The sequence below is a fragment of the Mobula hypostoma genome, chromosome 6, assembly GCF_963921235.1.
Source record: "Mobula hypostoma chromosome 6, sMobHyp1.1, whole genome shotgun sequence".
Taxonomy (NCBI): domain Eukaryota; kingdom Metazoa; phylum Chordata; class Chondrichthyes; order Myliobatiformes; family Myliobatidae; genus Mobula; species Mobula hypostoma.
Window position 1 is genome coordinate 79,067,069 of NC_086102.1, and position 26,980 is coordinate 79,094,048.

Sequence of the window (26,980 nt, forward strand, 5' to 3'; positions counted from 1 at the left end):
GACTTACTGTCACTTTCCTGTCAAATTGAACCAGTATGGCTGTTCTCCTCTGACCTCTCTCATTGACAAAGCATTTTTGCCACAGAACTGCCACTCAGTGGATGGTTTTTGTTGTTTTTTTTCACCATTCTCTGTAAACTCTGGAGAGTTGAAAACCCAGGAGATTAGCAGTTTCTGAGATACTCAAACCATCCTGTCTAGCACCAACGTTTATTCCACAGTCAAAGTCACTTAGAGTACATTTCTTCCCATTCTGATGTTTGGTCTGAACAACAACTAAACTGTTGACCATGTCTGCATACTTTTATGCATTGAGTTGCTGCCACATGATTGGCTGATTAAAGATTTGTATTAAGGAGCAGTATCCTAATAAAGAGGACACTGAGGGTTTATTTTATGTATATGATCTTTCAAGAATCAGTAGATTCTGGAGCGGTTACAGAGGACTGGAAAATAGCAAATGTCACTCCACTCTTTAAGAAGAGAGGGAGGCAGAAGAAAGGAAATTATCAGCCAGTTAGAATGATCTCAGTAATTGGGGAGATGTTGGAGTCCATTATTAAGCGTGAGGTTTTGGGTACTTGGAGGCACATGATAAAATAGGCCAAAGTTTTGCTTGACACTACTACTATGTTGACTCAGGCCTAGGGGGCCGGCGTCGGGCACAACAGACTCTCCACTTCTCCCTCTCCCTCATCAGTGTGTTCAGTTCATCTACATTAGCTGCGCCGCTGTCTTCTAGGAGCGTGTTGACCGTAGTCTTGGGAGGGCACCCAGGGCTCATCCTCCCATGCTTGGGCTCCCATATGATGACTAGGCTGGCAGGTAGCTCGGGGTGGTGTAGACAGTGACCCGCTAGTTGCAGTCTTCTCACCTGGATTTTAGTGGTGAGCATCTGTAGGTTGTTATAGAGCTCGATGTTCGTCATGTGCTGCTGCCAACTCATGTCAAGAGCAATCCGGAGCATTCGTGTATATATACCTGACAAATCTATTGGAATTATTTGAGAAAATAACAAGCAGGTTAGACAGCGTTAATGGATGCTGTTTACTTGGATTTTCAGAAGGCTTTTGACAAGGTGCAGTACATGAGGCTGCTTAACAAGATAAGAGCCCAAGGCATTATCTAAAAGATACGAGCACGGACAGAAGATTGGCTGACTGGCAGGAGGCAAAGAGTGGGGAAAAAAGGGGGCCATTTCTGGTTGGCTACCGGAGACCGGTGGTGTATCACAGGGGTCAGAGTTGGGACCACATTTTCCTCGTTAAATGTCAATGATTTGGGAGATGGAATTGACGGTTTTCTGGCCAAGTTTGCAGGTGATACTAAGATAGGTAGAGAGGCAGATAGTATTGAGGAAACAGGGATTCTGCAGAAAGACTTGGGATAGATTGGGAGGAAGGGCAAGGAAGTGGCAGATGGAATATAGTGTAGGGACATGTATGGTCATGTACTTTGGTAGAAGGAATAAAGACCTTGAAGTCTTTAAATGGGGAGAAAATTCAAAAATCAGAGATGCAAAGGAACTTGGGAGTCCTCTTGCAGGATCCCTTAAAGGCTAACTTGCAGGTTGAGTCAGTGGTAAGGAAGCCAAATGTAATGTTAGCATTCATTTCAGAATCAGAATCAGGTTTAAGATCACCAGCATATTTCATGAAATATGTTAACTTTGTGACAGCAGTACAATGCAACACTTAATAATAGAGAAAAAATGTGAATTACAGTAAATATATTCAAATTAAATTTAAATAAGTAGTGCAAAAATATAACAAGTGAGGGAGTGTTCATGGGTTCAATGTCCATTCACAAATCAGATGACAGAGGGGAAGAAGCTGTTGCTGAATCATTGAATATGTGCCTTCAGGCTCCTGTATCTCCTCTCTGATGGTAGCAATGGGAATGAGGCATGACCTGGGCGATGGAGGTCCTTACTGATGGATGCCACCTTTATGAAACGTTGCCCCTTGAAGATGTACTGGACACGTGTGCCCTTGATGGAGCCGATTAATTTTTTTTAACTCTGTGCAGCTTATTTCGATCCTGTTCAGTATCCCCCCTGTAACAGATGGTGATGCAGCCAATTAGAATGCTCTGCACGGTACATCTGTAGAAATTTACAAGTGCCTTTGCTGACATACAAAATCTCCTCAAACTCCTAATGAAGTATAGCTGTGGTTGTGCCTTCTTTGTAGCGGCATCGATATGTTGGGTATGATATGATAGATCCTCAGAGATATTGACACCCTTGAACTTGAAACTGCTCACTTTCTCCACTTCTAATACCGCTATGAGAACTGGAGTGTGTTCACACATCTTACCCTTTCTGAATTCTACAATCAGTTATTTGGTCTTACTGATGTTGAGTACAAGGTTGTTGCTGCGACACCACTCAGCTAGCTGAAATATCTCGCTCCTATACGCCTTCTAGTTACCGTCTGAAATTCTACCAACAATGGCTGATTCGCCAGCAAATTTAAAGATGGCACTTGAGCTGGGCCTAGCCACACAGTCATGGGTGTAGAGAGAGTAGTACAGTGGGCTAAGCACACATCCCTGAGGTGCGCTAGTGTTGATTGTCAGCAAGGTGGAGATGTGATTTCCAATCCACACAGATTGTGGTCTTCTAGTTAGGAAGTCGAGGATCCAGTTGCAGAGGGAGATACAGAGGCCCAGGTTCTGGAGATTTTCAATCAGAACTGTAGGAATGAATGTGTTAAACGCTGAGCTGTTGCCAATAACGAGCATCCAGGTTATCCAAGACCATGCGAAGAGGCCAATCAGATCATATCCACCATAGACCTATTGTGGCGATAGGCAAATTGCAGTGGGTCCTGGTCCTTGCTGAGACAGGAGTTAATTCTATCCATAACTAAACTGTCAAAGCACTTCATCACTGTAGATGTGAGTGCTACTGGATGATAGTCATTGAGGCAGCTCACCCTGCTCTTCTTTGGTATAACTATTGCACTTTTGAAGCAGGTGAGAGTACTAGAATATAAAAGCAAGGATGTAAAGCTGAGGATTTATAAGGCATTGGTCTGAAGGCACTTGGTGTTATGTGAGCAGTTTTGGGCCCCTTATCTAAGAAAAAATGTGTTGGTACTGCTGTGTACTCTGCTTTGTGGAAACCTGGCTATCGCCTGCCATTTCAAACGCAGCGCTGCAGCTCAAAGCCTTCACACTTCTCTGCAAAGTCATGTTAGCTGAGTCAGTTAAAGGCAGAGGAGGTGGGGTAAGCTTTGTGATTAACTCGGCGTGGTACACAAATGTGGCTCTGTCCTACAACATCTAGCGGTCAAATGTCGTCCATTTTATCTGCCAAGAAAGTTTTCCGACATCATCCTGTTAGCGGTGGAGACTTTACCTCAGGCCAGCATCAGGCTGGCACTGGAGGAACTGAGCAACATAGGCAGCAGGTATGAAACTGCACACCCCGATGCCTTTCCTGTCATTACATTTCAACCAGGTCAGCTTGAAGAAGTCTCTGAACAACTATCACCAACATTATCACCAGTGGAATGGGATGAGCCACCACACTGTTATACCACCATCAAGAAAGCTTACTGTGTCATCCATGCCTACACTTTGGAAAGTCCGATCATCTGGCTGTACTTCTACTCCCAGTGTGTAGACAGAAACTGAGGACTGCAGCACCAGGGTGAAGACAAAATGAGACAGAGGAACACTTACAGGACTGCGTTGAGTCAGTGGACTGGACAATATTCAGGGATTCCTTTTTAAGTCCGAATGAATATGCCACAGTTGTCACTGACTTCATCAGGGCCTGTGCGGATGAGTCAGTGCCCTTGAGAACATACCAGACGTGCTCGTAGATGAACTAGGAGATTTGTCATCTGTTGAGGGCTAGATCTGTGGCACTGCAGACCGGTGATCCAGAACTATACAAGAAGTCCAAGTATGACTTACGAAAGGCTATTTTAAGGGTGATAAAACAATTCCAATTGAGGTTAGTGATGGGATTGAATACACGTAAGCTCTAGTGGGGTTTGCAGTCCATTACCTCCCTCAAGGCTAAACCTAACATCGTGAATGGCTGTGATGCTTCAGTACCACATGAGGCCAATGCCCTTTATGCATGCTTTCAAAGGGTGAATAAAATCACACCTGTGGAAATCCCTGCAACACCCAGTGACGCTGGGATCTGTCTCAGAAGCCGTCATTAGAAAATCTTTCAAGAGGGTGAGCCCTCGCAAGGTGTCAAGCCCTGATGGTGTACCTGGTGGGGCACTGGAAATCTCTGCCACCAGCTCACAGGAGCATCCAGTACATCATTCTCCACAATTTCCACCTTCTTCAACAGGATCCTACCACCAGACACATCTCTACTTTCTGCACCCCCCCCCCACCACCCCCGCACTCCCTTCGTGATTCCCTTGTCTGCCTGTCCCTCCCCACTAATCTCAATTTTGGCACTTACCCCTGTAAGCTACACCTGCCTATTCAGCTCCTCCCTCACCTCCATTCAGGTCCCCAAACAGTTCCACCACGTAAGGCAGACACTTCACCTGCAAACCTGTTGGAGTCATCTATTGTATCCAGTGCTCCCAAAGTGGCCTCCTGTATATCGGTGATACCTGACGTGAACTGAGGGGCAGCTTTGCCAAGCACCTCTGCTCCGTCAGCCAAAAATGGAATTTCCCATTGGCAAACATTTTAATTCCTATCCCCATTCCTGTACTGACATGTCGGTCCACGGTCTTCTCTTGTGCCATGATGAGGCCCCCTTCAGAGTAGAGGAGCAACACCTCGCATCCATCGAGATGGTCTCCAGCCTGATGGCACGAGCTTCGATTTCTCCTTCTGGTAACTTTTTCCTCTCCCCATCCCCTCTTCTGTTCCTCACTCTGACATCTTAACTCTTCTCCTGTTTATCATTTCCCCTCCCACCCGTCGTGCCCCTCCTTCTTCCCTTTCTCCATGGTCCGCTATCCACTATCAGATTACTTTTTCTTCAGCCCTTCACTGTCCCTCCACTCGGCCTGGGACCACCAAGGCAATCGTAATACCTACGTCAGGCTGCCGTTTATTGATTACAGACAGCTCAATGTTCAACACGATCATATCCTCAGTTCTAATCAACAAGCTCCAAAACCTGAGCCTCTGTACCTCCCTCTAGATCTGGATCTTTGACCTCCTCACCTGGAGACCACAGGCAGTGCAGATCAGTGATAACATCTCCTCCTCCTTGCTGACGGTCAACACTGGTGCATCTCAAGGATGCGTGCTTAGCCCACTGCTCTACTCTCTCCATCCACGACTGTGTGGCTAGGCACACCTCAACACCATCTATAAATTTGCCGACGACACGACTATTGTTGGCAGAATTTCAGATGGTGATGAGGAAGAGCACAGGGGTGACAGAGATCAGCTGGTTGAGTGGTGTCACAGCAACAACAACCTTGCACTCAACATCAGTAAGATCAAGGAATTGATTGTGGACTTCAGGAAGGGGAAGTTGAGGGATCAGAAGTAGAAAGGGTGAGCAGTTTCAATTTCCTGGGGGCCAACGTGACTGAGGATCTATTATTAATGCAATTACAAGGAAAGCATGACAGTGGCTGTATTTCATTAGGAGTTTAAGGATAATTGGTATGTCACCAAAGACCCTCACAAATTTCTACAGATACCATGAAGAGCATTCCAGCTGGATGCATCACCATCTGGTACGGAGGGGCCACTCCACAGGATTGGAAAAAGATACAGAAAGTTGTAAATTCAGCCAGCTCCGTTATGGGCATTTGCCTCCCCAGCTTCAAGTACACCTTCAAATGGCAGTACCTCAAAAAGGCGGCATCCATCATGAAGGACCCCCAACACCCATGACATGCCCTCTAATCATTACTACCAGCAAGGAGAGCAGGATCCTACAGACACGCACTCAATAGTTCAGGAACAGCTTCTTCCCCATCGCTGTCAGATTTCTGAATAGACAGGAACCCATGAACATTACCTCACTTTTTAAAAAAAAATTTTAATGCACTACTTACTTAATTTAATTATTGTAATTTATAGTTTAATTATAATATATTACATTGTTCTGCTGCCACAAAAAAAAAATTCATGTCATATGCCCATGATATTAAATCTGATTCTGATTCTGAAAGGGTCCACAGGATGTTCACAAGATGATTCGGGGAATGCAAGGATTAACAGTTGATGGTTCTGGGACTGTACTCACTGGAGCTTAGAAGAATTGAGGAGACATATCCTTGAATTCTATCAAATATTGAAAGGGTGTGAAGAGAATGTTTCCTATAGAGAGGGAGTCTAGGACTAGAGGCACAGCCTCGGAATAGAGAGACGTCCATTGAGAACAGATGAGGAGGAATTTCATTAGCTGGATGGTATTAAATCTGTGGAATTCTTTGCCACAGTTGGCTGTGGATGCCAAGTCACTGGGTATATTTAAGTGGAGGTTGATATGTTCTTGATAATTCAGGATTATTCTGGGGAGGCTTCTTTAGGTGTGTGAAAAGGAAAAAAATAGTTAATACCAAAATTGGGCCCTTGAAGACAAGCGGGTGAATTTATTATGGGGAACAAGGAAATAGCAGACGAGTTGAACAGGTACTTTGGATCTGCCTTCACTAGGGAAGACACAAACAATCTCCCAGATGTAATAGTGGCCAAAGGACCTAGGGTAATGGATGAACTGAAGGAAATTTATATTAGGCAGGAAATGGTGTTGGATAGGCTGTTGGGTCTGAAGGCCTGATGAGTCCTCAGGGCCTGATGGTCTGCATCCCAGGGTACTTAAGGAGGTGGCTTTAGCAATCGTGGACACATTGGTAATCATTTTCCAATGTTCTATAGATTCAGGATCAGTTCCTGTGGATTGGAGGGTGGCTAATGTTGTCCCTCTCTTCAAGAAGGGAGGAAGAGGGAAAACAAGGAATTATAGACCGGCTAGCCTGACGTCAGTGGTGGGAAAGATGCTGGAGTCAATTATAAAAGCTGAAATTATGACACATCTGGATAGCAGTAACAGGATCGGTCCGAGTCAGCATGGATTTACGAACGGGAAATCGTGCTTGACTAATCTTCTGGAATTTTTTGAGGATGTAACTATGAAAATGGACAAGGGAGAGCCAGTGGATATAGTATACCTGGACTTTCAGAAAGCCTTTGATGAAGTCCCACATAGGAGGTTAGTGGGCAAAATTAGGGCACATGGTATTGGGGGCAGAGTACTGACATGGATTGAAAATTGGCTGGCTGACAGAAAACAAAGAGTAGCGATTAACGGGTCCCTTTCGGAATGGCAGGTGGTGACCAGTAGGGTACTGCAGAGTTCAGTGCTGGGACCACAGCTGTTTACAATATATATTAATGATTTAGATGAGGGAATTAAAAGTAAGATTAGCAAATTTGCCGATAACACAAAGCTGGGTGGCAGTGTGAAATGTGAGGAGGATGTTATGAGAATGCAGGGTGACTTGGACAGGCTGGGTAAGTGGGCAGATGCATGGCAGATGCAGATTAATGTGGATACATGTGAGGTTATCCACTTTGGTGGTAAAAACGGGAAGGCAGATTATTATCTAAGTGGAGTTAAGTTAGGAAATGGGGAAGCACAACGAGATCTAGGTGTTCTTGTACATCAGTCACTGAAAGCAAGCATGCAAGTACAGCAGGCAGTGAAGAAAGCTAATGGCATGCTGGCCTTCATAACAAGGGGAATTGAGTATAAGAGCAAAGAGGTCCTTCTGCAGCTGTACAGGTCCCTGGTGAGACCACACCTGGAGTACTGTGTGCAGTTTTGATCTCCAAATTTGAGGAAGGACATTCTTGCTATTGAGGGAGTGCAGCGTAGGTTCACAAGGTTAATTCCCGGGATGGCAGGACTGTCATATGTCGAAAGATTGAAGCGACTGGGCTTGTATAGTCTGGAATTTAGAAGGCTGAGAGGGGATCTTATTGAAACATATAAGATTATTAAGGGATTGGACACACTGGAGGCAGGAAGCATGTTCCCGCTGATGGGTGAGTCCAGAACCAGAGGCCACAATTTAAGAATAAGGGGTAGGCCATTTAGAACGGAGTTGAGGAAAAACTTTTTCACCCAGAGAGTGGTGGATATATGGAATGCTTTGCCCCAGAAGGCTATGGAGGCGAAGTCTCTGGATGCTTTCAAGAAAGAGATGGATAGAGCTCTTAAAGATAGCGGAATCAAAGGTTATGGGGCTAAGGCAGGAACTGGATACTGATTGTGGATGATCAGCCATGATCACAGTGAATGGCAGTGCTGGCTCGAAGGACCGAATGGCCTACTCCTGCACCTATTGTCCATTGTCTATGTCAAAGGTTATGGGGAGAATACAGGAGAGTGGGGTTGAGGGGGATAATAAATCAGCCATTATGGAATGGCAGAGAAGACTTTTCGGGCCAAGTGGCTTAAATTCTGCTCCTTTATTTTATGATCTCATGGATCTGTATCCAAATTATTCACAAAGAAATGTTATTGAACTTCCTGCTGCTTCATCAGCTAAGACTACCACTGTCCATTAGAGCTTTGCCCTATATGGAAGAACCATGGTGCTTTATGAAAGGTCCGGTCTGACCAGATAATCACTTACAATGATCAGTTACCAGATTACTGAACCTACCATGGAGGGTCAACAGTTCCAGACCATATATCTTGCCTGAACACTTCTTACCAATTCTTCTACCAAAAATGGGTTGGTTTTGAGTCTTCACTGGGAGGAGAGTTTGAGCAGTACAACATGATGCAAAATATGACTGCATTCTCTCCTTTCATCAAAGACATACCTTGTTCCACTCAGCAGTGATTCCAACACATTAGCCACAGTAATCAAGATTTCTGAACAACTGTCTTTGTATCTGGACTTCAGCCATTGGTTTCACATACTGATTCATTGTTTTTTGAGAGAAAACTGAAAACCTGCTGATTTCAGGTTCTGGAATTTGATAACATAAATTAGACAAAAATTTTGTGCATTAAGGAGGCCTGTTTATTGGGTTTAAATCATGTAAGAGTGGTTGAGTTGATCCCGGGCAATATCTGAAGATCAAGTAAATTCTCCAAATCCCATAGTTAATGTTTAGCACTAGACCATGCAGACTAAATTCTGTCACTAACTGTATGCAGAATCATATTGTGTTCACATTGGCTTTTCATCTTCTATAATCTAAAGATTATTCGGTCAATGTTTTTGAGTGAAAGTATTCCATTTTTCCAGTCCAACTTTGGGTTGTGTTGAGATTACGAAAGACGCTGAAGTATGGTTTCTTTCTTCCTAGGCTTCCAAATGCAGTGCCTGTACTGGGCTTATTTCAGCCTCTTAGTTTCTTTCTTTTCCAATCTTTTTATTGATATCAAAATGTTAAACATAACATAATAATACAAAGCTATTGAGATTACATTATTAATAATTAGCATATAAAAATATAAACTCAGTTCACACACGGATATTAAACCTCCCAAGGTCTTGCAAAATAAGAATACAAATATAAGAGAAAAAAATGTAAAAGTAGCATAGAAAAAGAAAAGAAAAGAAAACCCAGAAAAACTAAACTAAACAATACCAAGCAACTAAACTAATAAAAGAAAAAGACATGGGCTGTTATGTTATGTCAAATAGGATCATTAGTGTCATTAACTCTGCTCCTCTCTCCATATATTTGAAATTAATAGAATAGGTTTGGAAAAGGTCAAATTACATCATATGGAAGTGCTGAATAAATGGCCTCCAAGTCTTTTCGAATTTAACAGAAGGATCATAAATGATACTTCTAATTTTTTCTAAATTTAAACCCAACATAGTTTGAGAGAACCAATGAAATGTAGTGGGAGGATTAATCTCTTTCCAATTCAGCAAAATGGATCTTCTAGCCATTAATGTAACATACGTAATCATCCGAGGAGCTGAATAGGTTAGATAAGTTGGTTCTATCATTGGTAATCCAAAAATTTCCGTAATAGGGTGAGGTTGTAAATCAATACTCAAAACAGTTGAAATAATATCAAAATATCTTTCCAATATTTTTTCAAAAAAGGACATGACCAAAACATATGAGTTAAGGAAGCTATCTCAGAGTGACATCTATCACATACAAGATTTATATGAGCGTGATAATGAGCTAATTTATCCTTAGACATATGGGTCCTATGTACTACTTTAAACTGTATCAGCGTATGTTTAGCACATACAGAGGATGAATTAACTAACTGAAGAATTTGGTCCCATTTTTCAATAGGTAAAGTAAGCTTCTCTTTCCCAATCATTCTTAATTTTATTAGGTAAGTCTGGACGTATTTTCATAATTATATTATAAATGGTTGCTATTACACCTTTCTGAAAATGATTTAAATTTCAAATTTTTTCCAAAATAATCTGTTGGATAGCCTCTTAGTTTCAATCCAGGAATAAAGTGGGATGCCAAGGCTAAGCTTTCCATCAACAATGCAGTGTTGTCCAGACCCTTTGTTGTAAAGCCAGGAACCACTGTTCTGGAGACCAAATCTCTCTTGCATTTTCCAAAGTACCAAACCACAAAGGGAATGTCCTTGAGCAGGACTTCCAATCAGATGCTGCAATACTCAGTAATAAGCAGTAGAAAGACTGAAGGTTGTCCAAATAAATGTGCCAGCTGGGGAAAAAAACAAGAGGAAAGAGCAAATATCCCTTTTATCTGTTAGAATTTTCAATATAAAATGCCCTGATCAGCCATGCTACTTTGTAAATCAAATTAGTGCAACTGGAGGGACTATCACTCTATATCACTGTTTAATATTATTAATGGTGTTCACCAGATTTCTCCTGGTGAACCTTCACCTTAATATTACAAATGAGAAATACTGGGATTTAGAAGGTGCCTGGAATGAAAACTTTAAATAAATATCCATTCTGATCTTTTAACATTTTCACAAATTTTCCTCATTCTTTTTTGGAGACAAATGGTGTCCACCATCTGCTGGTAAAGAAGCCACAGAGTTGGCATATACACTCTGGGTAGAATCCAACATTTGTTAGTATCTCCAGAAATCTTTGAGTTTTGCACAAAGCGTTACGTTAAAAGCCTTTCAAATCTATTAGGCAATATAAGGTTTCTCTGAAGACATTGGGTGAAATTGATTTCACCCCTTTTTGGTGCCTTGGACCATGTCAACTATATAAAAGAGCAGAATCAGCTTTTAAAAAAACTGGTTAATATAGCAATTGTATGATTTGCACCCAGAATGAAGTACTGAAATGGGGGCTGAATACAAAACTGTCAACTACAACACCTTTGAACACTAATCATTGAGAGAAGTTTGAAGGCAGCCAGTTGGATGAAAATCTGCTATGGACAAAGGGAAAAAGGGTTAGCGAACATGCCAGCTCACTGTGTGTAGACAATCTCCACCCTCGGGATTGTCAGCCCGGAATAAGCCCTGGGGAATGGTTGTCTCCATGCCATTGCAAGGTCTGGGATTGTCAATGATGCAGTACTCACAGTGGGCAGCACTGATATGCAGACTATGATGGAACAACTAGCAATAAGGTTTCAGATATCCTTAGCATTGAAAATTGAGGCTGGTAGATGGATTCTGCAAGATATCAGTGTTGAAGTGGAGACAATTTATTTCACATCTCAACATGATATGCCCTTTGCCTATTTTGTGATGCAACCAATGGCACCATATTTTGATGGAATGGGAGGAAATGTGCCTTCATTCGGTGCACAAGTGATGCCCCAACACATCAGATGTGCTACGCTGAACTGCACACAAATGTCTCGCACAATGAATTTAAGTTAACATAGAAATGTGTTAAGTAACTTTTAATGAATCCATCTTCCTGGCTACAATTCCATAACCATGTCCAAGTAACTGTCACAAGCATGAAACTCAACTATTTCATTTTGCATTGTGTGTGTATGCAGAGTATTAGCAATGCAAAAGATCATCTTTAGATGCACCAATTTTGGAAGACTGTGCAGATACTCACCTCAAAGCCTGCCTGAGAAAGATGACACCGAAGTGAGTCACAGTTGTTGGCATAACAGACTGTAACCTCATTATAAGTGGCCGATTATAAGCAAGCACTCGCGAAACTGCATGATGTTGTTTGCACGCAAGAAACAGCCCATCCCAACGCATTTCAAATTATAGATGGTGACTCTGACCAGACCTGTTTGAAGAAAACCCCGCCCAATTATCATCAGCACATAACCTGTTGCACCAGAGATCCCAACACACTGGACCACTGCTACACTATGGTAAGGAATGGCTATCGTTCTTTTCCGAGACTGCATTTTGGCAAATTGGACCATTTGGACTACTACCTGCATACAAAGAGAGCCTGAGAAGCAAGGCTCCAGAGATCAAGACAACTAAGAGGTAGGAGGCAGAAGAACAGTTACAGGATTGCCTGAGGATCTGAATGACTACAGCAGGTTCATAACAAATTTTATTAAAACAGGTGTAAATGAATGTGTCCCCACAAAATCATTCAGGGTTTACCACAATCAGAAGCCCTGGATGAACCATGAAATCTGGAATTTACTGAGAGCCAGATCAGTGGTATTCAAGTCTGGAGATCAAGAGTGCTACAAGAGGTCTCCGGAAAGCCATCTCACGGGTGAAATAGAGATTCCGACCTTGACTGGCATCAATGAGGGATGCTCGCCAGCTGTGGCAGGGTTTGAATGCTATAACCTCCTGCCTTAACCAAAGTTAAATCTGGTGACATATTAAAGGGGACAGCAGAGCTTCACTTCCAAATGAGCTCAATGCCTTCCATGCTTGCTTTGAGCACCAGAATAGGGAGGAACAGTCACGCACCCCATGTCTCCCAATGATCCTCTGGTCTCAGTATCTGAAGGTGACATGCGGACTGTCTTCAAAAGAGTGAATCCAAGGAAAGCATCTGGTCCAGACTGAGTACTGAAGACCTGTGCTGACCAACTGGCTGGTGTTTTCATGGATATCTTAATCTCTCACTCCAGCAATGTATGGTACCCACCTGCTTCAGGTGCCCAAGTGGAGTGTGGTAGCTATTGCTCACTGCCACAGTGAAGAAGTGTTTTGAGAGGTTGGTATTGAAGCATATCAGCTCCTGTCTGAGTGGCAGCTTGGATCTGATCCAATTTGCTTACCAAAGCAACAGGTGCACAGCAGATGCCATCTCATTGGCTCTTTTTACAACCCTGGAACATCTGGACGGCAAAGATACATATATCAGAATGCTCTTTATCGATTGCAGCTCAACATGCAATACCATCATTCCTTCAAAACTAATCAGTAAACTCCAAGACCTGGGCCTCAATACCTCCTTGTACAACTGGGTCCTGGATTTTCCTCATTTGCAGACCTCAGTCGGTTTGGATTGGCAAAAGCATCTCCTCCACAATCTTCATCAGCACAGGAGCACCACAGGGGTGTGTACTTAGCCCCCTGCTCTACTTGCTTTACACCTATAATTGGGTGGCTAAGTACAGCTCCAACACCATATACAAGTTTGCTGATGACACCACTGTTGTGGCCATATCGAAGATGGTGATGAATCAGCATACAGGAGGGAGATTGAAAATTTAGCCGAGTGATGTAGCAACAACAACCTCTCACTCAGTGTCAATAAGATCGAGGAACTGATTGTAGACTTTAGGAGAGGGAAGCCAGAGGTCCCATGAGCCAGTTTTCATCGGAGGATCAGAGGTGGTGAGGGTCAGTAACTTTAAATTCCTGGGTGTCACTATCTCAGAGGACCTGTCCTGGACGCACCATATCAATGTAATTGTAAAGAAAGCACGACAGCACCTCTACTTCCTCAGGAGTGTGTAGAGATTTGGCATGTCATTGAAAACATTGACAAGCTTCTATAGATGTGCGGTGGAAAGTGTGCATTATGACCTAGTATGGGATCACCTATGGCTTTAAGCAGAAAATCCTGCAAAAAGTAGTGGATTTAGCCTAGTACATCACAGGCAAAGCCTTCCCAACCATTGGGCACATCTACATGAAACACTTTCGTAGGAAAACAGCATCCATCATCCAAGATCCTCACCACCTAGGCCATTCTGTCTTCTCGTTGCTGTCATCAGGTAGAAGGTACAAGAGCCTCAGGACTCGCACCACCAGGTTCAAGAACAGTTACCACCCCTCAACCATCAGGCTCTTGAACAAAAGGGGGATAACTATACTCATCTATTGAGATATTCCCACAACTGATGGCCTCACTTTATGGAGCCTTTACCTTGTTACTTTATGCTCTGGTTATTTATTGCTATTTATATATATTTGTATTTGCAGAGTTTGGTGTTCATTGATCCTGTTTACAGTTACTGTTCTATAGATTTGCTGAGTATGCCCACAGAAAAAAGAATCTCAGGGTTGTATGTGGTGGCATGTATAATAATAAATTTTACTTTGAATGCTAGAGCAGGAGTTCCCAACCTTTTTTATGCCACGGACCCCTTCCATTAACCGAGGGATCTGTGACTCCCACATTGGGAATGCCTATGCGAGAGTGATAACTGAAATATCTGCCTCTTTTGCTAGGCTTTACAACATTTTAGTTTTTGCATGTCAAGTTTCTTAAGCAATTGATGCCTATGATTCATAAAGTATGAATCATATTTCACATATTCTCTTACCAAGAAGTATTGTGTATGTTAGAGCATTCTATTGACAGGTGCACATGACTACAAATTAACCGAATTCATGGTTCATTTATGGTAAATTGTTGCTTGTATGACATTATGTTATAATTTAAATAACTTACCACTTTGTCTTGTGTTGCAGTCACTCTTGAAAGAAGCCCAACTGCAGGCTCAGTTGTATATCCAGAAGGACAATCCCATGGGAACTATGAATCTAAGCCTTCGCTTCCATATTCTTTTTATGCTCAGGTAAAAGAAAAACTTCCAACATTCTGAATTCTTAAGAATATTCATCAGCTAAGTCTAAGATCTGAGTCAAAAATGTAGGGAGAGATTAACAAAAGAGGAAAAGTGCATTCGTGTAAATGGTGAAGTGAGGAAAAGGCTATTTTGTGAACTCAATATTGCCCTGATCTTCACTGGCCACTTTGGCTGCATCAAGATGTGCACTGAACTGAGATATCCAGACCCCTTTGTTCTGAGGTTTCATCAATCCCTACTGTTGTAAAGATGGATCCCGATTGCCCCGCAATGTTCCATTCAGTTACTCTTTGCCATCCAACCTATCCTTTGTAGTAAAGTTTCAGCAGAAAATCACTTCTGATCGCAATTCCATCAGGTAGTGGTCAGGACTCCAGACCTGTAGACCCTGTGCAAGAAGATAATGGTGGATCCCAAGGCATGGTTTCCTGAGCAAACTTTCAAAAACACTTGGCAGAATACCTAATTCTAGAGCCCATCCACATGTACCAAGACTTTGCTTGGCTGGCGATGAGCAGGGTCCTCCCTGTCAAAATCCTTCCTGCACAACCAGAGGCTCACTGTCAATGCATGATGCAATGCAAAGGAGAAGATTGCCCACCTGTGTGTGGACTGTGCATTTGCAATAAAGTCCTGGAAGGGGATGCAGAAATCTTTGTTGAGGTTCCTCCAGGGCTGCTGGATAACAGAGAATTCTCTGTTTTAGGGGCACCTACCAAGGCAAGTATCAAGTGCTGCTGGAAGATCATCAGCTGGATGAATGATACATTTTAGTCTTCTCAAAACCCCTTTGGTCTTCCAGTAGAATGCGATATCCGAAAGAGAGTGCTGCTGCCGGGCGTATTCCAGGTTGCAGGTGTACTGTATGTGCCAAGGGATGGACTCAAATGTGGAGCAGATCATGCAAAGGCTTTATGGGGAAGAAGTGCAGTCCAAAATCAAGCCACCACTGGGCACTGAGGGCCCTGTGTTACAACCCTAAAATAGTTATGGGTACGGTGGGATGCAAAGGTTTGGGCACCCCGGTCAAAATTTCTGATACTGTGAATAGCTAAGCGAGTAAAAGATGAACTGATTTCCAAAAGGCATGAAGTTAAAGATGACACATTTTAATATTTTAAACAAGAAACTTTTTTATTTCCATCTTTTACAGTTTCAAAATAACAAAAGAGGAAAAGGGCCCGAAGCAAAAGTTTGGGCACTCTGCATGGCAGTACTTAGTAACACCCCCTTTGGCAAGTATCACAGCTTGCCAAAGGGGGTGTTACTAAGAGTCTTTCAATTTTTGTTTGGGAGATTTTTGCCCATTCTTCCTTGCAAAAGGCTTCTAGTTCTATGAGATTCTTGGGCCGTCTTGCATGCACTGCTCTTTTGAGGTCTATCCACAGATTTTCAATGATGTTTAGGTCAGGGGACTGTGAAGGCCATGGCAAAACCTTCAGCTTGTGCCTCTTGAGGTAGTCCATTGTGGATTTTGAGGTGTGGTTAGGTTCATTACCCTGTTGTAGAAACCATCCTCTTTTCATCTTCAGCTTTTTTACAGATAGTGTGATGCTTGCTTCCAGAATTTGGTGGTATTTAATTGTTCATCCATGTACATTCTTCCCTCTACCAGTGAAATGTTCCCCGTGCCACTGGCTGCAACACAAGCCCAAAGCATGATCGATCCACCCCCGTGCTTAACAGTTGGAGAGGTGCTCTTTTCATGAAACTCTGCATCCTTTTTTCTCCAAACATACCTTTGTTCATTGCAGCCAAAAAGTTCTATTTTAACTTCATCAGTCCACAGGACTTGTTTCCAAAATGAATCAGGCTTGTTTAGGTGTTCCTTTGCAAACTTCTGACGCTGAATTCTGTGGTGAGGATGCAGGAAAGGTTTTCTTCTGATGACTCTTCCATGAAGGTCACATTTGTGCAGGTGTCGCTGCACTGTAGAACAGTGCACCACCACTCCAGAGTCTGCTAAATCTTCCTGAAGGTCTTTTGCAGTCAAACGGGGGTTTTGATTTGCCCTTCTAGCAGTCCAACGAGCAGTTCTCTCGGAAAGTTTTCTTGGTCTTCCAGACCTTAACTTGACCTTCACTGTTCATGTTAACTGCCATTTCTTAATTACATTACGAACTGAGGAAACAGCTACCTGAAAACACTTTGCTATCTTCTTATAGCCTTCTCCTGCTTTGTGGGCATCATTTATTTTAATTTTCAGAGTGCTAGGCAACTTGCTTAGAGGAGCCCATGGCTGCTGATTGTTGGGACAAGGTTTGAGGAGTCAGAGTATTTATAAAGCTTTGAAATTTGCATCATCTGGCCTTTGCTAACAATGACTGTGAACAAGCCAAAGCCCTAACAAGCTAATTAAGGTCTGAGATCTTGGTAAAAGTTATCTGAGAGCTCAAATCTCTTGGGCTACCCAAACTTTTGCATGGTGCTCCTTTCCTATTTTTCACTCTACAGTTGTACAAAACAAAAATAATACACAAAACTTGCTTAAAATGTTGAAAAGAATATTTCACCTTTAACTTTATGACTTTTGGTGATCAGTTCATCTTCTACTCACTTAAATATTCACAGTAACAGAAACTCTGACTGAGGTGCCCAAACTTTTCTGCTTGCCACTGTGTATCATTCAAAGGGACACAGGAGTGGCAATGGTACTTTCTATGTGGAATATATTGAGATGACACTGTGAATGTATTAACATGATGACACTATAAATGTAAAGTAAACCATGTACTGCTTTGTATTTCTTGTGTATTTTGTGAATAGTTTATTTCTGATATAATGAAAAGAAGGTTTTTGTTAAATGAGCCTGGAGGAGGTGCTCCAGGTGAGTCATCCATACGGATGAGAATAGTACTGTGGGCTGAAGACAACAAACAACTGAGAACATTTCTTAAATAAGAAACCCTCCAGATTTCCTGAGGTGATGAGTTTTATTTATTTATTCGTTTGTTTATTTCGTGATACAGTGCGGAGTAGAACCTTCCAGACTTTTCGAGCCACGACGCTCCAGCTCTGTCCAGTAATCTAACCACAGGACAATTTACAATGGCCAGTTAACCTACGTGGTACATCTTTGAACTGTGGGAGGAAACCAGAGTACCCGGAAAAAACCCACACATTGCACGGGGATGACATACAGAGATTCGTTGCAGGACAGTGTCGGAATTGAACTCCAAACTCCAGATTGCTCCTGAGCTATAATAGCGTCGTGCTAACTACTATGCTACTTTGGTTTTGCTCAACTTGACCACTAGTTTTGCAACTTGACAGCCTGATGTAATTTTCATCTTCAAAACTTTTACATCATTTCCTCTGTCAATCATGTTTTACACTGTGAAAATGAGTTTAGTTTTTGCAGTACGTTCTGAAGCTTTACTTTCTGTATTTGGTCACAGACATTTTCTTTGTGAAACCGTGCTTGACTGAATCCCCAAGACATCGGCTAATGTGTAGTGTGGGAATACAGGAGGTAATGAGTTCTTGAGGTGAAGTATTGCCCAAAGTGCACTTGAAATCACTTTCTGTTTTATGAAATAGAAGAATCCTCTGTGTCTCGTTGCCACGTTTATTTCACTGTAGCCAGTTTTATAACAAGGTCTCAGGTTCCCAACAATTCTTCCATACTAACGGTAATTTTTTTTTACCGTAGCCAGTGTGGGAGAAAAGCAGAGTATCCAGAGGAACCCCACACAGAGAAAATCAGAAAGTTTAAACCTGGGTTGCTGGAATTGAGGGACAGCTGCCTGTGCTAGTGAACTTATCCAGATGTGATACTCATGGCTTTGGAAAAGGTGGCATTGCCAAAACAAAAAAAATCTATTTGTGGTGGAGAACTCATAATTGTATAGCACCCGCGAATTCTGATGACACATTTAAACTGCTGAGATCCCATCACAGTTCATTTCAATGCCCACTTTAATGGAGCAAAACATATCTAATTCCCTGTCCTGGACTTGGCTGTGCCTGCAAAATGCCAGCTGCCTTCCTCTTTGACCGTGGACTATTGTCAATGTGGGTTTCACAATAAGAATTAATCTGGAACACATTAAGCAAAACACTAAGTTACCAAATAGAATTGCAGCAAATACTTCAAAGTACATGCAGAACCATGGAGCTTTTTTATATATATATGCTGTCACAACTACCCAAAGGAGAAATAAAGCTGTGTAATATTGCCCAGAGAAAGAGACATTTAATTGTTTCAGAGCAGAACAAAATCATGCATAAAGATGCATTTTGACTTCAGCCTCCTCCCCCTGCCTTCTCTCCGCATGTATAGCAAATAGAAATGAATATAACTTCCCGTCATCTTGACAAGGAGAGATGATGATGTGAATGTGAAACGCTGGCCCAAACAGATTACTGTGTAGATATGTTCCCTACTCTGGCAGCGAGCATGCCTGAAGGCAGCCTGTAATGAGGGTAATGAGATACTCAGAAATGAGACATTGAAGAGAACGCATTTATTCAACGACATGCCAGTTGTCTTCTCCAGCAGGTGAAATATTAAACAAATGACGTTTGTTGCAGCTTCCAGTCTGCCACCCTGCATCCACAAGCGAAGCATTGTGAAGAGTTGCCCCTTGTACTGGTCTTTACTTTTTGAGTACGCTTTTCTTTGTAGAGTAAATTTTTCTGTTAACAACTTTGCAGGAAATAAGTCAGCAACAATACAACGGTCTTTCAAGCTCTTAGAATTGTGCCTGCCTTATGATGTTCCCCACCGCACTATTAAATATATGCAGACTTGGTAGCTTCTTGGGGGTGGAATCTTAATCTGGGTCCACATTCGCTCCATAGCATTCATCATTATCACTCCAACATTTGCCTCATCAATCCTTTAGTGCTCCCACCATAAAAATTACTCTGTTTAGAATAGAGGCACTAACTAAACATACTAGTTAAAGTTACAGTTCTTATGCAATACACACAAAATGTTGGAGGAACTCAGCAGGCCAGGCAGCATCTAGGAAAAGAGTACAGTTGACATTTCGGGCCGAAACCCTTCAACAGGGCTGAAGATAAAAAGCTGCAATTCTTATGTTTAGTTTCTGGAATCTTGGCCCAATTATTACCAAGAGGAAGTAAAAGATTTTATCATGCCATGAATTTTAAATTGACAACAGCTTCCACAGATTTTTACATGTGCAAGGTCATCCCTAATTAAGGGTGGATGCCTTTAAATTCTGATCTGCAGCTAACTACAGCCCTTGTCTTTCTGCTCTTTACAGAAACAAAATTCTGTCCAACCACCAGATCAGGAACTGCAGGAAGATGCTTCGGATTACACAGATGACCCCTGGAGGATAACTGAAGAACAACGAGAGTATTACCTCAATCAGTTTAAATCTCTACAGCCTGATACGAAATCCCTTATTTCTGGTAACATGCTTTATTCATTTAAAGTAAGAGAGAAATGAAAGTGTGTTTACACAAAAGCTTTCATTTTCAATTAATATCCCAAGATCATATTACAAACAATAGTACTAATTTTAAGCAACAGATACAAAATGCTGGAGGAACTCAGCAATGAAGGTTCTCGACCCAAAATGTCCACTGTTTATTCTCCTCCGTAGATGCTGCCTGACTTGCTGAGTTCTTCCAGCATTCTGTATGTGTTGCTCAAGATTACCAGCATCTGCAGAATTTCTCTGGTGTAATATTTTTAAAATGTACACACTTATAAAATAGGAATTAGTGCAAGAAAAATCCCATGAACAGCATTGTAATGATGGCAAGATTACCTGGTTTAGTGATCTGATTTGAGGGTTAGATGTTAGCCTGGACCCTAGAAACAAAGAGAAAAAAAATCACTGCTCATGTGGAACACAGTTGCATGGGATCTTTTTTAATCCACTGTACGAAAAAGAGAGATAAGGCCTTGGTTTTTAGATGTCCTCCACGTGAAGATCCTCTAACAATACATCACTTCCTTAGCACTGTCAAATTTGATTTCTGTTTACAGATCTGTGGCCCATGAGCCTGCAACTTTCTGAGAATGTTAACCACAACTGATACCAAGTGGTTGATATGTCCTAAAATCCCAATTGTTACTGTTCTAAGTATGTCCTTTGAAGGCAGTGTAAAAGGGAAGGCGGTAAGGAGTATTACAGGTGCTTTGGTGCCCTTGCAGTGGTTAATCAATTAAAGTCTTTCTCCTGAATAAAAGTAACAGTTTCCGAAAGTATGTGGTTTCTGGAAAGCACTCTTCTCACAAACTGATGATTTCAATTAAAGCCTGACACCTGTCCTGAATCTAGGTCCACAAGGAATTAGTCAAGAGATCTGCCAGTGTCATACACTGGAACCTAATACCACAAGCTGAATTATGATTTTGGCTAGTTTTTTTTTGTTTTGCAGCTTGCTGAAGAATATGACAAGTTAACATTTATCAGTAAGTTCCCTGTCCATGTTTTATTTTGTCCATTTCCTATTTAATGATAAGCCTGTTGTATGCCCGTGGAATGGAGGTTAAAGTCTAAGGGTAATTATGTAATTAACCCCTTCATTTAATTTATTTGAATTTGTTCAGTACATACTGCCCTGGTATTCTCACTGAGCAAGCAGTGTTTCAGCTGTTGTCGTCCACCTTCTCACACCATTTCTGCTTCCCAATAAAACAAAATTTCAGAACCAGAGTTCAACTGGTGTTCAGGAAATGAATTTCTGCAGCAATAAATCCCTTCCTTACTGGTCCCGAGTCTCACTGCTATCAAAAGCTATTGTATATTATTGCTCCAAAACCTTGGTGGCCTTAGCCCCCAATAAAACCTGAATCCAAGATTCCAACAGAGATCTCAAGCCCGAACCCTTGTCTGTCACACCTCTTCATCTCTCATGACCCCTCAATGGCTTGCACGCTTTTTGTTTGTCTTGTTCCAGATCCTCTGAGCCTGATGTGACCAATATTGGCTCTTATTCTTCCATTAACCAGAGGGTATTCAAACTGATAGATACAGGGAATTTAGAAAATGTTGAGTGAACAAAAAATATAGACTGGGTGCAAGAGCCACACAACAGGAGTCAGAAGGCTTTACAGAAATGGATGAGTGATTGAGCGTGCATTGCATATACTGTATAAAAGAATAAAAGATTAACAAAATGTGAACAATTTCCATTTAATCCATAAGATGCTTTTTAAGCGACACACACAAAATGCTGGGAAAACACAGCAGGTCAAGCAGCATCTATGGAAATGAATCAACAGTTGACATTTTGGGCTGAGACCCTTCCTCAGGACTGCAAAGGAAAGGGGAAGGCAACAGAATAAAAAGCTGGGGAGAGGGAAAGGAAGAAGGCCAGAAGGTGATAGGTGAAGCCAGGTGAGTAGGAAAGATGAAAGGGCTAGAGAGGAAAGAATCTGATAGGAGAGTAGAGTGGACCATAGGAAAAAGAGAAGGATGAGGGGACCCGGGGGAGATGGTAGTCAGGTAGAAGAGGTAAGAGGCCAGAGTGGGGAATAGAAGAGGGGAGGGGGAGAGATTTTTTTGTACCGGAAGGAGAAATCAATATTCATGCTATCAGGTTAGAGGCTACCCAGAACAAATATAAGATCTTTCTCCTCCATCCTGAGGATGGCTTCATCATGGCACAAGAGGAAACCATGGACCAACATATCAGAACAAATGTTTGGCCACTAGGAATTTCCACTTTTGGCAGATAGAATGGAGGTGCTCAACGAAGTGGGTCCCCCAGTTTACAGTGGGGCTCATTAATGCAGAGGAGACTGCATTGGGAGCACAGCACACAATAGACAACCCCAGCAGATTCACAGGTGAAGAGTTGCCTCACCTGGAAGGACTGAATGGGGTTCTGAATGTAGGTGAGCGAGGAGGTGAATAGGCAGGTGCAGCATTTTAGCCACCTGCAGGGAGGGAGATTAGTGGGGAGGGGCAAATCAATAAGGGAATCATGGAGGGAATGATCCCTGCAGAAAATGGAGGGGATGGGGTAATGATATCTTTGGTGGTAGGATCCCTTTGGAGATGGCGTAAGTTGCGGAGAATGATGTGTTGGATGCAAAGACTGATGGGTGATAGTTAAGGACAAGAGGAATTCTATCATTGTTAAGGCCGTGGGAAGATGGGGTGGAGGAGATGTGGGTGAGGGCATCATCAATAGTGGAGGAAGGGAAGCCCGATTCTTTGAAGAAGGAGGGCACTTCTGATGTCCTGGAAAAGAAAGTTTCATCCTGGGATCAGATGCAGCGGAAACGAAGGAACTAAGAAAAGGGAATAGCATTTTTACAGGAGACAGGGTGGGAAGAAGTACACTCAAGATAACCGCGGGTATCGATAGGTTTATAAAAGATGACAGTTGACAGCTATCTCTAGAGATGGAGACAGAGATCAAGAAAGGGGAGATGGGTGTCAAAAATGGACTGAGTGAATTTAAGCATAGGGTAGAAGTTGGAGGCAAAGTTGATGAAATTGACAAGCTCAGTATGAAGCAGCACCAGTGTAATTGTCAATATAGCAGAGGAGGAGTTGGGGAGCTTTACTGGACTTTACAGAGGAGGAGTTGGGGGGCTTGAAACATGGACTTTTCTACATAGCCAACAAAAAAGCAAGCATAGCTGAGGCCCATATGGTAGCCCATGGCTACCCCTCAGGTCTGGTGAAAGTAGGAGAAGCCATAGGAGAAATTGTTGAAGGTGAGAACCAATTCTGCCAGATGAAGGTGGGCAGTGGTGGAAGAGAACTGATTGATTCTCTTATTGAGAAAGAAGCAGAGAGATTTCAGGCCTTGATTTTGGGGGGTGGGGGGTGGGAATAGAAGTATATAGAGACTGGCCATCCATGGTGAAAATGAGGAGGTCAGGGCCAAGGTATTGAAAGTTATTGAAGAGATCAAGAGCATGAGAAGTGTCATGGATGTAGGTGGGAAGAGACCGAACCAAGGGGAATAGAATGGAGTCGAGGTAGCATGAGATGAGTTCAGTGGGACAGAAGCAGGCAGAGACAATGGGTCTACCTGCACAATTAGGTTTGTGGACCTTGACTAGGAGGTAGAAGCGAGCAATGCTGGGTAAGGGAACTGTTGAGTTTGGTGGCAGTGGTTGGGAGATCTTCAGAGTTGATAAGGTAAGATGCATTTAAGTTGTTTTAGTTTCTTCTTAATCTACAAGGCCAGTGCTAATAGTCTGTGATACTTTGAGTTCAAAGAGAGTGTATTATCCCTTGGGTTTAAATTAAGCAGCATGCAATCTTCAAAGATTTACGGATTTGAAGTTATTTCTGTGCTCATTTTCACACAGTTTTTGTCACCAATTAACCCAAGTTTTCTTACAGGGTGTGTTGCTAAGGATCTCTTCACCAAGTCGAAGCTTCCTATCCCTGAACTTTCTCACATATGGTAAGTCAACTTCTATTTACCTTTTTCACCCTTGTCACCTGCAGTTTCCAGCTGCATCCATCAGCATGTCAATCACAGTTACTGCATCTTGTTTTCCTGATCAATATGGATTTTATAATGGTGGACTGAATCTGGCAAATTTTAATCTTAGTTGAAGCGGCAGTTAATATTTTAGTCAACACACATAAAAATTGCTGGTGAATGCAGCTGGCCAAGCAGCATCTATAGGAAGTGCATGAGATCTCCCCCTTCCCTTCCCACTTTCATATCTCTTACTATCTCTTCTTTCAGTTAGTCCTGAAGAAGGATCTCGGCCGGAAATGTCGACTGTACCTCTTCCTATAGATACTGCCTGGCCTGTTGCATTCACCAGCAATTTTTATGTGTGTTGCTTGAATTTCCAGCGTTTGAAGATTTCCTCGTGTTTATGTTAATATTTTAGTAGTTTTTTTGCACATGGGAACTAGGGACTCAGATTAAATTGGGAAAATAGTGATGAGATTGCAACCATGCCAGAAGACGTTTTTCTTGCTGGCAATTTTGGTTGAACAACGATTACCCATGAGTTGTGAATTGCACGAAAGTTTGCAAAACTCCACCACTTTTCTGGCAGATGGTCATTATCCTGAAACGTTAACCCTGTTTGACTGCAACAGATACAGTATATTTTTTTGGCTATTTATTTCTCTCACAACGTTCTCTTGTCAATCTCCAACAACTGTCTTGAAGCTGTCTGAATAACTGACTATATTGTCCCAATTCCTCATCACTCTCGGTACATAGAATTATCATTGACATCACTTGTGTTCCTGCCAGTACCCATTCTGGCAGAAGTTGATGTTTATTTAGATATTTAGACCATCCCAATCACAATATCTACACAAAGCCCAAATAAGTCTTACTCATTCATTTTCTATATTTCCACAGTGTGTAGAATGTTTGGTGCTACCCCTATCTATTAAATAACTCAACAAGCTTGTAGTAAAACATTATGATCCTACTTCAACATCAGTTGTTTAGACAGCCGCAGAATTAGCTTTGTCAGCTGCTTAAAAGGTGCTTAAGCATCAATGCAGAAAATAAAAAATCAATAATGCCCAATATTTTATAATTTTATATTTTATAAATAGTTTATATTAACTAATTGCCTTTGTAAATACAGACATTTTTAAGCAACAAAAAGCAGTTTGTTAATGAAGGTTGCACTCTTTGTGCACCAGAATTCCTTTGATTTTCAAATTTCATGAGCCATGAAAAACTCATTACATGTACCAATAAGAAATAAACTTGCCTTTGCACAAGTCTGTAGGACTTACAGAGATATGAGAATACAGTAACTTACCTTCACATTTATGAGGAAGCTGTTCCCTCTGCTGATCAATGATATTGAAATCTAGATGTAGAAACTGAAGGGTTAAGCCTGCGTTTTAAAAGTTGCCTAGTAATTCGATTGAAGAAAAGAAAATTAGATAAATGGTTAAATTTGTGTGACACACATTCAAAGTGTCAGAGAAAAATATTCACATGATTAAAACAGTTGCTTCCTTGCATTCCTTCCTGTTATTTAAACCTGGAGTGTGTCATAGAAAAATTATGTTTTAATTTCAGGTTCTGAACAGATAGGTTTTATTGTCTGTGAAGTAATTTCATACCAGATTTAATAGATCACGAGATAAAGGAAATAATATACAGCAACAATCTGTTAGAGGAACTCGACAGGCCGCATGTCATCTGTGGGAATGGAATTGTCAAGGTCAAAACCCTGCATCAGAAATGAGAGAGGAGAGGCGAGATGGCCAGTATAAAGAGGGAAAGCAAAGCTGTGAGACAGGAGTCTGAGGTGATTGGTGGTCTGAGGAGTGGTGTAAGATGACAGGCAAGTCTACTGTGATTGAGGGAGCCTGCTCTCACCTCTCCTCTCCTCTTTCTCGTACTTCTACTCTCACCTTGCCTCCCCTCCAGGCAGAATTGATTAGAGTTCCCCTCATCCTCACCTTTCATCCCTATGAGCTTCTATGTCTAGAATATTTGTCCTCCTTCATTTCTGTCAGCTGCAACCAAACCCCACCACCAGCCATATCTTCTCCTCCCTACCCCTTTCTGCCTTCCAGAGTTCTGTTATGTTTTGTAATTTCAAAACATTAGACTAATTCAAATGAAGAAATGGGAGTCTGAAATGAGGGTCTAACTTCGATTAACTTCAAGCGAGGTGCTCACATATCACATGGTAGCTGATTTTGTGTTCCATTCCTCTCGTTACATTATTTTTTAGTCCAAACGTCTCACAGCGCTCGAACGGGTCGGTAGCCATCCCGAGTTCGTTCAATCAAAATACCTTGTCGCAAGTATTATGTTTTGTAACTTCAAAACATTAAACTAATTCAAAGGAAGACACGAGAGTATGGGATGCAGGTCTAACTTTGTGTCTACTTTAAGAAAGACCTACACGTATCACGTGGTAGTGTGATGACGTATGTAATTCACATAACTTATACGTATAACTGGTATTGCATTATTTTAACAAACAAGAATGTTTAATCAACCTATATCTACATATATATACAAGATTACTCAAATATTATTGAAATATTAAATACACAACACTCCTCCCTGCTTAGCCATAAAGTCTTTCAAATACACAATATACTATATAATACAACTACTATATACAGACATCCACAGCATAATTAATTTTAAATTGTCCCATTCAGGGCTAAAGATTTAACTGCTATGGAGG

General features: G+C 41.9%; 1 protein-coding gene across 3 annotated transcripts in view; it reads left to right on the top strand.

The window, feature by feature from the left end:
- The window catches only part of reps2 (RALBP1 associated Eps domain containing 2), a 240,108-nt gene that overhangs the window by 129,029 nt on the left and 84,099 nt on the right, over positions 1-26,980 (top strand). For all 3 annotated transcript variants that reach the window (XM_063051049.1, XM_063051048.1, XM_063051050.1), the window contains 3 exons: positions 14,768-14,874; positions 20,121-20,271; positions 24,180-24,243. In XM_063051049.1, coding sequence (XP_062907119.1) covers positions 14,768-14,874; positions 20,121-20,271; positions 24,180-24,243 — 322 coding nt within the window. The remainder of the gene's footprint in view (positions 1-14,767; positions 14,875-20,120; positions 20,272-24,179; positions 24,244-26,980) is intronic.